This window comes from Mytilus trossulus, chromosome 4 (assembly GCF_036588685.1).
Source record: "Mytilus trossulus isolate FHL-02 chromosome 4, PNRI_Mtr1.1.1.hap1, whole genome shotgun sequence".
Lineage (NCBI taxonomy): Eukaryota > Metazoa > Mollusca > Bivalvia > Mytilida > Mytilidae > Mytilus > Mytilus trossulus.
In genome coordinates, this window is record NC_086376.1 from 75,262,204 (window position 1) to 75,280,157 (window position 17,954).

The 17,954-nt window shown below is 31.2% G+C and overlaps 1 protein-coding gene across 1 annotated transcript in view; it reads left to right on the plus strand.

Moving 5' to 3' along the window:
- Positions 1 to 1,299: 1,299 nt before the first annotated feature.
- The window catches only part of LOC134715978 (uncharacterized), a 39,607-nt gene continuing 22,952 nt past the window's right edge, over positions 1,300 to 17,954 (plus strand). The window contains exon 1 of the mRNA XM_063578596.1: positions 1,300 to 2,516. Coding sequence (XP_063434666.1) covers positions 1,607 to 2,516 — 910 coding nt within the window. The 5' untranslated portion in view covers positions 1,300 to 1,606. The remainder of the gene's footprint in view (positions 2,517 to 17,954) is intronic.

Consider the following 17,954-nt stretch of genomic DNA (forward strand, 5'->3'; position numbering starts at 1 on the left):
TGACAACATTTTTTTTTTTATAATAGTTAGTTAAATTCTTGCGTAAAAGCCTTCAGTCTTTCAGATGGACGGCAGTGGGATCGTTCCTCATTTGCACACGTTTGTTTACTTGTCCATCTCGAGGAAAAAGCTTAGATAAAATTTCAGATTATAGGAATTCTTCTATAAAATGGAAAGAACATTTAACGGTGGTCAGTGTAAATACAACGAAATCAATCTTTCTCTAATTTTTGTGCTATTTTCACATTTCCTGACTGGTGTGAGAAAAATATTTCTCCTCACTAGTCAAAAATCTGTTGTCGGCAAATGATTAGTCAAAATTTGATTATGACGTCAAAATGTTTTGTTTTCTTCTCAATTTTCCTATTGTGACGTCATGAAAAAAGGCGACCTTGCCTGATGACGTCGCATATAAAGAGCACAATTTTTCTGAAAATCTTTGAAAAAGAACGATAAAAAACATTAGAGAAACAGATTCCGACACTATAACTCGTGTTTTACGATTTTTCTCCACTCTCGACAGTTAAATTTTATTATTTAAAGGGCTCGGCAAGCCTCGCGCTTTAAGTGATAAAATTTAACTGTCTCGAGTAGAGAAATATCGTAATACACTTGTTGCAGTGTAAGAATCTATATTTCCACAATGGAAAAATAAAAAAAAAGATCTTAAAGTTTTAATTACTATGATGTTTATGTCGTTGAGGTCCAATGCACACGTTTGATATAGACGCATATTTATCTTTTGAGTTTGATCAATAAAGTTAACACAGATATACTTTAAAGACTTGACCAATAATAAAGAATAAAAGCCGTTTGAGACTTTCAAAATATAAAAACTATTATCTGTGTTATCATAAGAACAACCAGTTGGTGTTTCCAATTGAAACGCAATTCTGTTTTTAAGAGCAAGCCGTAACAGTTGATAATTTCAGCTCCAATTAAAAAATCTGTTTAAGATAATTATCAATGTCAAATGTCTGTACATCCACTGTTCTTTGAAACAGGTGTTGCACTGATGAATTCACATTCAAAACCATGGCTTGAACAAACTGCTGATAGATATGTTTTTTTAATCAAGTCGGCGAAACGACCTCTTTTTTGTATAACGATGTACGCAAGGTGATGCGCTGTAATATATACTTTAATTAAGTCTAACCTATAATTTCATATTACACGGTTAGAGAATTAAAAGATTATAAAAAGAAATACACCTAAAGGATGACATACCGTTGCCGAGAGTAGATAAATTCCGCGTTGACGTGTGTTGTTTTATTATTATCAAATTGCCATAGATCATTTAAACAGAAAGTTGACTTTCCTTAAAAAGATCCATATACATTAGCCAGTTAAATGGGAAGATTTGTGGCAGTTCATTGAGGCGTATATCTATTTATTTTCATTTATCCTGGTGTGTTTATTTGTCAATGACTTCTTATCAATTTTTTCTATGCTAATTTAGGATTATGTAACGCCATGTCAACTTATTTTGGAAGTGGATTCAGCATGCAATATATGCTAGCTACTCTTTTGATTATTTTGCCAAACCATCTGTTCAGAAGTTACATTTGTAGGTAAATATTTCTTTTTTGTGTTAATTCGATAAGTAATGGAGATCCGTGTTTTATATAGTCATCTTGAAAAATATTTAGTTATATTAATGATTGTTTTGGACAACTTTTGTGTGAGTTACGGAAACCAGTGTTCATTTCAAAATGGCAAATGTACTTATGAAATTAACCTGTCAAATTCAAATACTGAGTGCGAATCTAAAAGAACGAAGATTCCAATGGCGAACGAAAACGATATCTACGGACAAAATGATGAAAAAATGTCTCGAATGCAGCAAGATTTTCATACCGTAACAGAACAACATAAAAACAGGATCGCGGAGTTGGAAGCTTCCGTTCAAAAACTTTTAAGATCTGCCGTGGCTGGACCTGTTAGCCAACAAGTTAAAACAAGACGTTTGGAAGATGACCAGGTCATTATTGGAACTCTCCCTCAAGGTACTATACACCATTCTGAAAGTGGATTACTTAAAAAACTTTACGATGAATTTTCAATTTTACGGACTCGTTTGCATAAAAGAACAACCCAGCTTTTAGATACAGAAGCAAAGTTGAATGAAACCACACATTTATTTACTAAAACCCAAGACGAACTTCTCGATCAGGGAGACAAACTGATGATTTCAGAACACAAGGTAGCGACTCTTGAGCAAGAAAGGTATATATTAAAAAATCAAGTTAAGCACACAACTGAAAAATTTAAAGAATTACAGATTAGATTCAATGTGACTGATTCTAAGGTATTCGATCTGGAAAACCAACTATATACATTGGTCAGATCGGAGTCAAATTTAAAAGAAGAAATTGGAACTTATAAATGGAAATTGTCGCAGGTGGAAAAAGCATATGGAATACTGCAAGGAAATTATTCAGGATTACAACAGAAGTTACACAAGACAGAACAAACCCTACAAAAAGCTGAATTTGATCTAATGGAATGTTTCACAGGTAAGTCGTTAATGCTTTGTATGCCCCATTTATGGGCATTATGTTTTCTGGTCCGTTAGTTCGTAGGTCCGTTCGTTCGTCAGTCTGTTCGCTCGTCCGTCTGTCCGCTTCAGGTTAAATTAATTTTTTGGTCGGGGTAGTTTTTGATGAAGTTTAAGTCCAATCAACTTGACACTTAGTACACATGTTCCCTTTAATATGATCTTTCTAATTCTAATGCCAAATTAAAGTTTCATTGAACATAGAATATGATAGTCCGTGTACTACGGACACATTCTTGTTGTTATCTGTAATAAAGGAAAATTAACTCTAAAATATAATTCAGCACAATTATACTGCATCATTGAATCAAAGTTTCACTTTTGTCGTGTTGAACTAAAGTCAAAATAATGATACATAAAACACGTACCCATAAGGCCAATTATTCATCTTTTGATTAATGTATAAAGAAGTTGTTTTACCATCTCAATGTATGATGTTTGACCCGTTTTTAGGTTTCTTCTTTGTGTCTAAATTGCATGTACAACTACTTTTAGAGGGCAAATGATAAGATTAGCTAACAAAAAAAACCAACTACAAACATATGGATTTTCTGAACTGAAAAATTCAAACGAGTCAATACCGATGAAAATCTCATGTCTTTAGGATGAGTGTTTTCTAAGGTAAACTAAACAGACATTTGTTAAATCAGTTATGTTTCGCAAAAAGTAAAGGTTAATACAGTTTGCCTTTGACATGTTTTTTAGTTGTTTCAGAATCAAAAACTTTTCATCTTCCTACCTATAGACCCCACACTTGGATAATAACTTGATTGCTGAAACCTACTTTATCTTTTCCTTTTAACTAAAAGTTTCAAGAGCAACAATACCCAACTTCAAGGACAATCCAAACAGAAAGCCCTTTGTGACAAAATCAAAAGCTGAAATGCATCAAACGAATGGAAAACAACTGTCATAGTCATGAGTTTCTGTTAGTTACAGAGATTTCCTCATGTACTATGTATAAAAAGGCAACAGTAGTATAAAGCTGTTCGAAATTCATAAATTGAGTGAGAAAAAAATATATCCGGGTTACAAACTTAAACTGCGGGAAATGCATTAAATATAGGAGGAGAACTACGACACAACAGAAACACAACATTAAAATGTAGCACACACAGAAACGAACTATAATATAACAATGGTCATTTCCCTGACTTGTTACAGGACATTTTAAGAAAAAAATGGTGGATTGAACCTTGTTTTGTGACAGGGCAAACCTCCAGCTTTGATGGCAATGTTAAATATAACATTTAAATGACAACATTACATGACAGGACTACAATACAAATAACATATATGACAGAGAAACACACGAATAATAGCTAACAAAAGGTATCAGATTTAAAATATAATACACCTGACATGCGTTTCGTCCACACAAGACTAACCAGTGACGCTCAGATGAAAAAAGTTATAAAAAGTACAAAGTTGAAGAGCACAAAGGACTAAAAGTTCCAAAATGTTGCGACCAATACGGCTAGGGTTTTCTGCCTGGGTTGAGAACATCCTTATTACTTAGAATAAACCTACTATTATTAATTAATAAATAAGCATTTGTCCTTGTAACTTAATTTCCAGGTGTAACCGTAAGGTGGGAAAACTGGAAATAGTCTACATAAGTCATGTCAGATAATTACAAGATGTGTTATTTATTAAAATGTGATACAAACTTGAAAAAAACACTTTAAAAACTAAAATAAAACCGATTTGAAAAAAGTTAAAATAATTCGATTAACAATGTATTATAATCATGATTTCTAGTGATCTCAGGTTTAATTTATTTCGTTTGTTGGGTGTCTAAGTTTAAATTGAAAAGGTTGTGAATGGTAATTCTATCTGTCTTCAAAGATAATCTGAGTGGAAACTATTGAATACCTTGAAATCATATTTATAATAGTGACACAATGAGATAAAATATTTTTCTCCGTGAAGGATACAATTCCAAAGTATGTATAAGTAACTGAACACAAAGCAATTAAAAAAACCCAAAAAAACTCGAATCCAATTAAGTGAAAAAAATGATGAAAATTTTAACAGAATAAAATTGTTAAGATGTTTTAAGCTCAGTTCCGAAATAGGACTGAAATACATTACGATAGTAGTAATATAAAAAGGAAGAAAAGGACAGTCTCAGTTTTTGAATACAACGCTTTTATGCATGCATTTAATTCAAAGCTTGAAAAGTGTACATTTATTGTCCAACAGAAGTATTATATATACTTCATTATTAAAATTACCCAAATGTAGCTTTAATATAAGTACTGACAATATTAAGTGTAGACTGAGAATATCCACTTATAATTAGGCATTTGTTGCAAATTAATTCCATAATGACGCAGTCAGACTTGTTTGTTAATAATTGATGACACACATTGTATTATTTTATATGTCAGAGTTATCAACTGGGGTTTCCAGGATTTGCACTTTTAAAACCATATGCAAATTTCCTGACCTGAAATAATTCCAATAAATTTGAGTTTACAATCTATTATCTTAGATGCTCATTAAAAAAATAACAAATTAAGAGTTGGCAGGAAATGGCCACAGCATTTATTAACAAATATGTTATATATATGTACTATTATATGAACTGAAATTCAGTGATATAAATGCATATGTTTCTTTGCAAATGTTGTATGACGATCGCCGAATATGTTCGAGGTTGCAGACCATATATGAAAAGGGACAAGTTCAAGATAAGCTATTAACCCTGAAATCAGAGGCTAATGCTATCATACAATTTAAATAAGTCTGTAAACTGCAAATATGTTCTTTAAGCGCAGCGAAATCTGCCATAAATCAAACGACTAACTCTGGAAATCAGAAGTTATCGCTATCATTGATAATTTCAATCTGCAACTATTTCTACATGTTTGAATATAATAAAAATCCATAATTAAACACTTCTAAGTTATCCTTTCAATTTCTGTGTATGTCCACTCTTTTGCAGCCAGTATTCATCTATGATCATCTATGTTTAGTTGAATGGCAGTCTCGATATTTGAACTTTTGGATAGCTTTCAACATGGTATAACTATATAATCTATGTGGAACATACAAATCTGAAATAAACAAACAAAAACCAAACAGCAATATCTTCCCCAGCAATTGCATTCTAACAAATTAAGGGGAGGGTGGGCGGGTTTGCAGTTATTTTCTGGTCTAAAAAGCGTCTGCTTTTGCCAAATGTCGACGTCAAAAGGAGGATTATGGGTAAATCAATCACTTGTGAAGATCGATAATCCAACTAAAAACCAAATATTATTAATAACTGACGAAGTAGTATAACGGACATGGTGCCTGAGCAAAACTGATTTAAAATTTAGATTTTAAATCTTAATAACAAAAGAATTAAAAAAAACCCGGGAAGTCCATTGAAACTGACAAAATTAAATGCTACCAATGACAGGTACTAAATGATAATAAAAAATACCACTCATTTTGTGCATGTCTCATTTATAGATGTTCTTTATTGTTTGTCTTGGTATGTACTGTAAGTTTAGTTTCTGATAAGTCTTTTGTTTTTTGGTCTGTATTCCTGTACTCAATTTGTCAACTTTTGATGTATTAATAAATATAACCGTTTGCATACTATCTATGCGTGGTAAATTGCATATTCTCATAACGTCCAGTAGCAATCAGCATCAGGTAATCCATGACCCCAGTTCATTATCATCGAAATTGTATAAGTGTATGAATACTCTTTATAAATTTAACTTCGGGTTATTACCGGCTTATATTCGAGATATTGTCAGTTTTATAAAGCCATCAATCGATTGACAACATGCTGGATAACTATAATAACTGCGACTCTTATGAAAAAAAAATCCATAATGTGTGTCGTGTGTAAAAAAGGGACGAAAGATACCAAAGGGACAGTCAATAGTTATCAAAGGTATCAGTAGATTGAAAATAAACTGACAACCCCATGGTTAAAAATAAATAGACAAACAGACAAATATTATTTCAGGAGACACAACATAGAAATTAGAGAGACCAAGGACAACAACCTGTTAGGTTTAATAGTGTTGAATACACCAGCCTCTGTAACTATCTTTATAGTTCAATAAAGAAGACAATTGCCTGAGGTCACCAATTTGCTGTTGGTGGAGATTTAATTCCATGAGGGTATCACCAGCACAGTAGTCGGCACTGCTGTGCTGTTACAATTTATCCTTGATATGGTCATAATTATAAGTTAACTGTTTACAAACTGTGAATTTTTAAAATACTATGGTTTTTCTACCCCATGAATAGTTAACCTTAGCTGTATTTGGCAAAACGTTTTGGAATTTTTGGTCCTAAAGCTCTTCAACTTCGTATTGTATTTGGCCGTTTTGACACTTTTCGATTCGAGTGTCACTGATGAGTCTATTGTAGACGAAATACGCGTCTGGCGCAATTATAAAATTTCGATCCTGGCATCTATGATGAGTCAATTGTCCAGGATAAGTAAAAAAATCAATGACCTGAGGTTTTTGGGTTGAATTTTTCAAAATGACCCAATATCATATCCCTCAGTAAAGATATTTCATTAAACAATTGAAAAAATAAATAAATGGGGTTGACATCGAGTTATTCTGTTCTTGATTAATATAACTATCAAGTTTATCTTTGTACATACATACCATAGAGAAAGGAAGGTCAACTAGGGATTTGTGTAATAATCATCTTCGACAAGGGGGTGATGACCACGTGTCTGATGTATCAGTATTCAAAGAGATATCTGATTTATAAGACTGTAGGTCATTCGTTAGATGTGTCTGACCTTTTGATTTAGCTATTTTATAAAGACCTTTCCGATTTGAATTTCTCTAGGAGTAAGATATGTTTTGTTAGTTTACTTTTTTAATTGATAAACATCATACTACACAAAAAAGAAAATAGTTTAGATATATGTAAATGGTTAACAATTGATTTGTTTTTAATTCTCTTTAAATTAAATTAAAAATAAAACACAATTTTTCACCCCTAAAATAACCCGATTAAAAAAAAATGAAGTTATGCTTATATGTGCCACCTATTTTCATATTCTTTATTTAAAGCTAACAATTATACTGATTTGTTTTCCAATCTTTGATTGACAATTTGAATAACTGGGGCCTAAAAGAGAAATTGTCACAAGGCCTATGTTTGATAAACACTTGACTATGACGTTGACATTTTATTCGATAATGATTGCCATTACTTTGATTCTAAAATCAAGATAGAAACTTTCTTCTGCAAAATTTATCTTAACAATGCTTAGGCACCACTATTGAGTTTATACAGCGTATATGAAGGTATGCTTTGTTTCACACACCTTAGAAATTAAACAACAAGAAGAATATTGCTGAAATTCAACGTATTCTTAAATTTGAAATAAACAAAATGATTTAATAAAATATAAATTTGCTTCTACTCATTACGATCTGTTTTTGCACGGTTCAACTGCAAGTCGAGTTTGATTTATGTGTAATATTTGTGAAGAAAATACTCTTTAACCTCACAGTAGGTAGTTAAGTTAAGATTTATTTTGACGTAAATAAAAAAAAATGTTCTTTGAGATCGCTTTTATTCTGGTAAGCGATATTTAATGATTTTTGCATGTTTGCGGTAAGTGTTAACAAGCATATCGATAGAAAAGATATCTATGTATTGCGGTTTGTTTATCTGATGTTGGGAATTTTCGGTAAACTATTAACCATACCTCTGCAAAGTTATTTTTAGATTATCCAATTATTAAATATTGTAAACTAATTGAATATAATCTTAAACATTTCGTTTGTTATTCGTGCAGATCTTATGTAAATTAAAGATAGATTTGAAAAAAAGTTTTCCTTTAATACACTCATTGTGAAATTCTGTTATTAAAGTATATCATTTAACCCCTTGATCAAATAAATGGATCACACAATTTTATGTTTTAAAGCATAAATAATTCATATATTTCAACAAAACTGATTGAGAAAATAAACCCCGACATCTTCGTTAAAGGGAACGACGAGTCTACTTTCAAAGGAAGTTTTTTTTGTAGCATTATTGCATCAAACTATTTATACATAAATTTCTTAAAATTTTGTATTCACCCATGTCTGCTGTTGTTGTTTGTGATTTATATCGTTTTTTTTTCTATGTTGGATAAAGTCTTCTTCCTATTTATCTGTGTGACCTTTATCATGGTGGCAAAGAACTGCGGTAATGCAAAAGTAGACTCTATTATATGAATGGCTCTAACTACCAAAGTGGAATATACGCTCTGATGTAGCAAAAGGAGAGTCCATTTATCTGGTTGGATCTAACCAGGTTCGCATAGAAGCTCTTATGTTGAAATGAAAGGGTCTTGTGTATTGTTGGCTTTAACTAAGGTGGCATAGAGACTATAATATTGTAAGAGGAAAGGCATTTTAAGTGGTTGACTCTAACAAGGGTCGCACGGAAACTCGAACTTTGTCAGTGGATGGCGGATATATATCTGTCCCGATAATTCTGTATATTTTTCAGTTACATGCGATGTAATCAAGAGCTTGTAATATCAATAAGATTTAAATTGAATACAGGTGTGGTCATAATAAGCTGTAATTTAAATATACAAATACAAAAAACAACTGTTTTTAGATATGCATAGCTCGTTTTTAAATGAAATGCATTTGACAAAAATAGTTAAAATGTACATCGATCATCCTCTTTTAACATCTCCCAAATGATACAAATTAACAACTTGTGTAAGTTGGATTGTTGAAATACATTTTTAAATACAGGAAATATAGGCAAACTGTACCAATATGGTCTATACTTTCCGAAAGAGTTTTTAATTGTTATCAAAGTAATGACCGAGTATAAATGTAACCCGATATATGTGTTTCATTTCAAAATGTTTACATATTTCCAAAGCAACAAATTAACTTTTTCATTATTCGTTGACAGCGTAACACAGCATATATATTGTTCAAGTCTCTTCTTTACAAAATGTAATAGTAGAGGGACATACAACTGTTATATATTATTAGTAACATATCATTTTGTACTAATTCATAATACAAATACCGGTACTTAATTAGCATACTAAACGGTGAGGGGTGTTTGCCATATCTGATTACAATATACATACATGTCACAAACGATATCAAAAGAATGTTTACGAGTTACACGTGAAGCGATAAAAATACTGATAAAAGTAATATTTAACCTTTCAGGTGTAAGATTCTTCAAAATTGGATTCTTTTCCATGAATGTTTTAAGGGAAATGTGTTTTCTAAATGTTGCAATACTTGTAAGTCAGAAATATAATAGAAAAAAAGATTTCTTGCAAAAAATGCAGACCTCGAGTACATCAAATAACCTTTAAAAAAATTGTTATTGTGATTGTGTGATTCTTCGTTACATTTGTTGTTTTTATAGTGATATTAAGATGATAACACAATATTGACTGCTGTACCCCTATTTTTGACATTTTTACTCTTTGAGTATGTTTGTTTTGTTCATACATCGTTGACAATTTAATGGAATTTGATGCGACTGTCATACAAGTGAGAGGTTTAGCTAGCTATAAAACCAGGTTCAATCCACCATTTTCCACATTGGAAAATGCCTGTACCAAGTCAGGAATATGACAGTTGTTATCCATTCGTTTGATGTGTTTGGACTTTTGATTTTGGACTTTCCTTTTTGAAATTTCCTCGGAGTTCAGTATTTTTGTGTTTTTACTTTTTTTTATAATTTAGTTTTACTGATTACAATAGGAATATGACAGTTGTTATCCATTCGTTTGATGTGTTTGGACTTTTGATTTTGCCTTTTGATTTTTGATTTTCCTTTTTGAATTTCCTCGGAGTTCGGTATTTTTGTGTTTTTACTTTTTTCTATAAGAACACATCCGTAGAATCACACGGATATCACATTAGGTCTATCTCAGTGGCCGATCCAGAACTTTTCATAAGGAAGGGCAGCTGACTGACACAAGGGGAGGGGGCGCTCTAGTCATGCTTTAGTGATTCCCAACCAAATGTTTCCAACGAAAGGGGGGCCCGGGCCCAATGCCCCCTGGATCCGCCTATGTATCAACATCTTGGTAATGTCCTTAAAGCTTAAAGATAAAAACAAAGTATGTCAATATGTAAGCCGCAATCTAAAAGCGTCCTTGTGAGTAGAAACTTATTAAAGAAGTGAATCATAGGAAATGCAAGCCTTGACCAGAATTATATTAATAGATCAAGGGCATCGTTGAAATGCACTGTCCTATACAGGTGCCCCGATTTGATTCATAAAATATAACAATTTTCATACTGTTGAAGGAAGTTTATGTTTATATGCAAGCTTGCATGCTGCTTTATTTGTCATGAGAAGTGTTTTTTATATCGAGGGCGTCGTGAGAAAGTATCATTATTTAACAATGTTTCAAGATTGACCAAAATATTTGAATTTCTTAAAAGTGTATTCAAGACGCCAGAAATACTCTGTACTCCATCTGTATACAATATTCAAGAAAGTAGACTACTTATGTGCATACTAATTCATACCAAGGACTTTTAACATATTTTGTCATATTAATATATTTGCAACTAAACTCAAATACATTATATCAATGTAGGTGTTTTACGTACATCCTATATTTTATTGTCATTTGATATACATTAACACACAGCTCACAAAAGTATCAGATAGACTTGACAAATTTAGAATGATCAAAAGTAAGGATGAAATTTAACACAACTTTTCTATCTTGTGGGCATACATTGTGTGTTATGCTAGAAATAGTTCAAAGTGAAACTAAATCTTTTGATATAATAGCATTAATTAGAATACTAATTTTTAATAATCTATACCTATATTTTACGCGGTCGAATTATTCATGCATTTTGTAGCTCTTTTCTACAGTTTTCAATTAAACTTTTATAACAATTTACTTTTGATGGTATGTGTGATTTCTAACGGTCATGTCTATCCATTTTCATGATCAACTTACTGCTTTGTCACATTGTTCACACAATTAGGGTTGGACACCAAGTTCAATAGTAATTCTTGTAGTTATAATGAGATATTTTCCAATGAGTGATACCTTATCGCCAATCATAGCTGTTTTGATCTTTATCAATAGTAAGATTACGGTTGTCACTGCTGTATAAATCCGGAATTGCGGTGACACCACTGCGCTTAACTTCTGGTGAACGACCCGTAGCTGAGACGAGTAATGAGTAGTTTGTTCGTGATAATGTTATGCATAGATGCTGTATGAAGAAATACAGACTGTCTACGCCCTACTTATGATGCGCAGTCTTACTAATGTTCTGCAATTACAAAATCGTTTTATAGTAGTGATATTTGCAGTTATGTTTTGACATTTTGCTATTTCCTTGAAAAACTGATACACAAATAAAAAAGGCGTTTACCTTTTCCCTTGCATCAGTACCTGTTTGTTTTTTCCATAACTCGAAGGAAATGTCAGCAGAGATTTTCTTCAAACCGACAGAGCGGACCTATTTGATATTTTCATAGCTGTCGGAAATTAGTTTATATAAGCCTCAAAATTACCTGAATTATATTGTTCTGTTTTACTTTGAGAATAATTCAAATACGAAAGAAAAGATTTTTCTATACGTTTTAAAAAACAGCAACTGAACAAATCCTTGGAGGCCGGTATTATAGTTATTTGACTTTATAGGGATTATACTGTTAACCTTGAGCTTGACTTCAGGTAAAACCGTCTAATTCTTTAAAGGGGATTTGTAAAATATATTGGATTTTAAAAGTTATAGCAATACGTTGGCAAGACTGAAAAAGAATGAAAACATTTTATAGGAATTTTTACTTGTAGTCTTATAGGTTCAAAGTTCTTAGCACGTTTCTGGTTCACATTTCATTGAATGTCGTACACAACTGCAAATAACTTAAAAATAACTTGTTTAATAATGAAAGTGTACCGAATGATCTGTGTTACAACCGTGTTAATTACCTATCTAATGTATGTGCACTTACGATTATTTTCGCTTAAAATTGATCAAATTATTAACTTTAATTAAATTGATACCAATACTGAAGGCATACTGAGTTATACTTGAAATTATGGTATATAACTACAGCTAATCGATAAATTAAACGATTAAACGAAAGAACTCTAGGACAGCGCTATACAGAGTTACTATGAACGTTAATCATAATTATTATTTGTTTAAGCAAATAAAGAATTAATGCGACATTTTTAAATAGTAAAATCACAAAAAATACTGAACTCTGATAAAAATTCAGAACGGAAAGTCAATAATTAAGTGGCAAAATCAAAAGCTAAAACACATGAAATGAAATTCAATGGATAACAACTGTCATATTCCTGACAAGTACAGAACATTTTTAAAGTAGAAAATGATGGGTTAACCCTGATTTTATAGCTATCCAAACCTCTAACTTGTACTACATAAACAATGCTTGTACCAAGTGACTAAGTCAGGAATATTACAGTTGTTATCCATTCGTTTGATGTGTTTGAGCTTTTGATTTTGCCATTTGATAAGGGACTTTCAGTTTTGAATTTTCCTTCATTTTTTTGTGATTTTACTTTTTGTATGACGTTCGCATACAATTCCTTGATATAGGCAACAATGTGTGAACAAAACAACAGAAATAATAGGTATAATAAAAATATCAAAAATAGGGCAGTCAACATTGAGTTATAATCTTAATCACTATAAAACAAATAACAAAATATGTATCATTTTTATGTTTACCCTCAAGTTTTAGATTTTGATTAACCCTTTATGTATCTTCTCCATCTTTTTAAAAGAAAAATCTTAAGCGATTATTTCCTTCCTTGTAAATCAGTCTAACAAAAATTTTTCAATTAAAGAATATAATTTATCAAATTCAAATTTAATCACAATAACACTTAAATAAAAATGCAATTATCTACATTGTCAAAATTACCATTTTTCAATATTTCTAAGAACAGATACAATGAACTGTAATGTTACGATAACTTGAACTAGACCTGATCTTTATTACATTATAATATATAGGTAGGTTTATAAGCTTGTATACCAAGTAAAAGATGTAATAATCTAGAAATCATTAAAGTTTGTTTTCCCTCCATCTTCAATGAGCGTAACTAGCGTAACTCGTGAATGGTATCAGCCATGTCAGTGCAAATTAAACTGCACCTGTGTTTTATTATCAATAGTATCATGTGGAAAACCAACTGTTTCAGATGGTAGTACGAACAAAGAAGCGTGTTTTACACTTTATTGTTTATGTACCATTATCAATGATCATTCGGCACGACCTGGGCAGTTACGCTTCCGTCGGTGGCTTAATGTCACATATCTAAACAAGAACTGAATTCTTATTCGGTAGTCGCGTTTCTTTTGCAGATGCATGCAACTATTCAGACCTATGGCAGTTGTCATTCACCTGTTCTATTGATTAAATTTTCTCTGGAGTTTGGTACATTTTTTTTATAATTTTAAAAAATACACTAAGACTGAAGTCAATTGATTTAATGTTTTATCAAATAATATTAAGCAACTGTTATATTATTTCATTGTATTGTTCACCTTCTTGTGGCTTTCATTGTACTATGATATTTTTTGAAATGTTTTTTTAATGCACTGGCCCTTGGTCGATACCTTTGCTCGTGGATTGTAAGTTCCCGAGGGTATCATTAGTTATTGTTTCGGTACCGACATATTTATAAGATAAATTTCTAAAATTCCCCGTTGATGAACTTAGAAAATATAAATTTAAATTCTATATCCCTAAAACATTAATTCCCGCAGATGTTTTTTATGTACTTTTGTCGTCATATAACTCCTTCCTGGTTAATCGGTTTTTACATTTCTCTCTAAATATTTAAATTTGATCATTTCCGAATCACATTGCGCTAAGTAAAACGACATTCATTTAATTTTGTTTCTTTGTTTGTTTTTTGGTGTTGTGTGGGTACTCTTTATCAACACCAAATCACATGATCGCGACGTAGAAATTTAAAGTTTGGTCATAGTAAGTTAATATGGTATCTTAAACCTTCAAAAAGCCAAATTTAGTAGTGGTCGAAGAAGTCGAGTATCATTGACAATTTGTAATAATTAATAGATCTAAGAAAATTCTCTCAAATAATTTATATTTTTTTATAACGATTACCGACAAAATCACAGGTTCATTATGTATCTTTTTTATTTTTTATCTAAATTATTAATTGATATAAAGTGTTAGTCAGAAATGAAGTTTGTATATATACGTTAAAGGGTAATTTTATACCACGTACTTTCTTCTTTAGAAAATAATAAAAAAAGAAAGTTCAGTGACTTAAAGGTCGTTTTAATAATTTTATTGATGTATCTTCAAGATGGTAAGAAAATTACAGGTTTCGATGTAATTTATTTATGAGCCGTAATATTGGACAACAATGACCTTGCTTCCCGATGATTGATGAGTTGGCAAATGATTCCAGGTTGTGTTTTCTACTTTTAGACTTCTGATGATTTCTTTACTTTATGAAATTATTCCCAAGTTATGAAAATGTAGACATTTACAGTTGAATGGTTGTTGTCTATTTTATGTGCAGTTAATACAATGTCTTGTATATTTCAATTGTGAATAAAAGAAGTTTTATCTAGGTTTGGAGACCGGAGTTAAGAGCGAAAAAATACTGTTCTTATACATAATGGTTATATTGAGAACGTGACATATATCCGAACATGCCACGGATCCTTAAGAGAAATGGTGTATAGGTTAATTTTCGTATAGAGAGGTGGCTGATTGAAAGTCCCTCTTCCAATCGAATGAGGCTTATAAATTAGAAATACTTGGCTTAGCAAAACGGACGTCATACTTAAGCAGTATCAAGTTTTGGTTTGCCTTAATATCCAAATATAAAATTAAAGTTTAAAATTCAGTTTAAAATATATAAAATGATTAATGATCCTGTTATTCTACACTTGCAACTCGAATACCCAAATGAAAATATATCTTTACTTTTACATACAATAATCAGTTTAGCGAAGTAATAATTGATTCAACAGTTTAGGAGTTTGGCTGAGGCAGAGGATTTAATTCATAAAGTACAATTATCAATCAAGAACTGTTACAGTGAGGCTTATATTTGGTATTAAATAAATGTAAACGTCACATCTGACTAAATTAAAATTTGGGGTTTGAACAGTTGCACTACTTAATTTGTTATTAAAAAAGAAATTCAAAGACTTGAGGACTTACTATATAAGCCACCTTTTCGTTTAAGTGTAGAAACATTTCTTCTGTTCATTGATGCATTTCAAATTTAGAAATAACTTTTTATCTCCCCAAAAAATAAACAGTTTAAATCTAAATTAATAAAACCATTTTAATAATGATAAAAGTAGAATTAAATAAAAACAAAAAATACTGTAGTAAATTTTTTAGTTAGTTTTGATGTTGGCTAAAGTCGATGACAACAAGGGGTGTGTTTCTGTATAATATAAGAAGTGTAACTTCAGACAAGTAAAGACATGCTGATAAAAGTTTAACAGGTAATGCAGTAAATATTAATAGAAAACAATGATAGCATTGGGTTAATTAGAGACCTATTGAAACCTACGATGATAGATAGATATAAGAAGATGCTTCCTTTATCCCGCATCCCCAATTTTCCCATTAGAAGTAAGTTTACATTTAAAAAAAATGATGAAAAGTAAATGGATAAAATTATCAACATATAAACATCAGTCTGAGATTCCTCTTTAAATGAACTTTATACCGCTATCTTTAATTGAAAAATAGCATTACACATTTGGTCTAGTTCTTTGCTTAAATCGTTAAATATTTAGATTGATTGGTAGTTAATGGGTAAATTTGTTCGTTTAGATATAGAAGAAAAAAGTAATGCATTACTTATACTATTTTAACAAATACAAAACGTTTTTTTCTTTTTTTTCCCGATAACTCATCTTAGCTTTATAAGGGGAAAAGCTTGAAAAGCAAACACTTAAATCTAGAATTATCCTTTTTTACTTGTAGCAAGAAAATAGCGTCATTTATTTCTTTTCATTATCTTAAAGCATACTAAAAATCATATTTCCTAATAATCTATTTCAAAATTCTATCCCATAGATTTCTTTTGATTCACAAAAAAGTTTTTTCTCATGATTTATCTTTCCAAAATGGGAAATTTTGGACGATTAGTAGCTTGAAAAATAGCCAGGCGATCCATACTTTTGATTACTTTTTTTTTGGAAAATCACAATATTCATTTTTGCAAATAATAATAAAATGATATCTTGGGAAATATATAATGATGATCTACTTGAAGTGACACATGGTTAAGCGTTGAACTTGACAAGAATATTTGCAGGATCTGTACCTTAACGTATTTTATGTCGATACGAATAATAAAAAGAAATGGGATACATGTAACTCAGAACAACAAAAATAACCCTATAACACAAATATGGAAAAATTATTCTTAAACAACAAAGAAGTATCCATATGAAATGTATAACTCTGATTGGTCACAGTCTATAAAATATGAGAAAAGATTTAACAGAAACAGCGAAAGATGTGCCATTAATGCCTAATTCATTCGCCAAATAACGAAACAGATTAAGATTTGACATTCATTGCATGGGATGGATTCCATTTACACCTTTTTTTTACAATATCATGTGTGGTCTGGTGAAGAAAAAGGTATTGCGTTTATTTTTTTATTGCGAGATGATGACGGGATAATTAAGGGTGATGTATTTGATGACGGATTATGCATATAACTGTAGCTTACACATTGATTAAGCTGTAAAATGAGTAATCTGATAAGATATTTTGATATGCCTATGCAACTGCATAGAACAACTAAGAAAATAACTAATTTATAATGACATGTTGTACCCAAAGACAGAAAAATAAACAGGACAGGCTCTTTGCACACTCAAAGACCTAACCGTAAGGCAACAACAAACAGAACTCGTTTTATCAAACTTATACCGTGGAAAGAAATAACTAATTCATGTACTTTATTACATAGGAAAACATATAACGACCAAAATAACAATTACTGCAAATTATTGGCATCGTCATACACAATGACCCCATAAAAAATTTTGCAAAACCAGTAACTGATGATTAGCTATAAAAAGGCCTGACAAAATGCGAAACAATTCAAAAGAGAACACCAATGACCAGGTTTAAACAAACACAATTCGTTAAATCCAATTGCTAACGACTATATTTACCTTTATCGCACCGCGGGTAAACTATCACGTTGTGATTGGTTTAAAGACGTCACGTGGTGACCCCTATGAGACCGAATGGGGTTTGTAGATTTTATTTCATAGGGGGTTCATGACGCGTTAATGGTGACGTCATCTATTGATGTTGTTGTGTTTCATTGGGTATTTTTCAACAAAACGTAGCAGAAAAAGTCCAGCGTGCGATAAACTACGGCCTCACCCCCTATGAT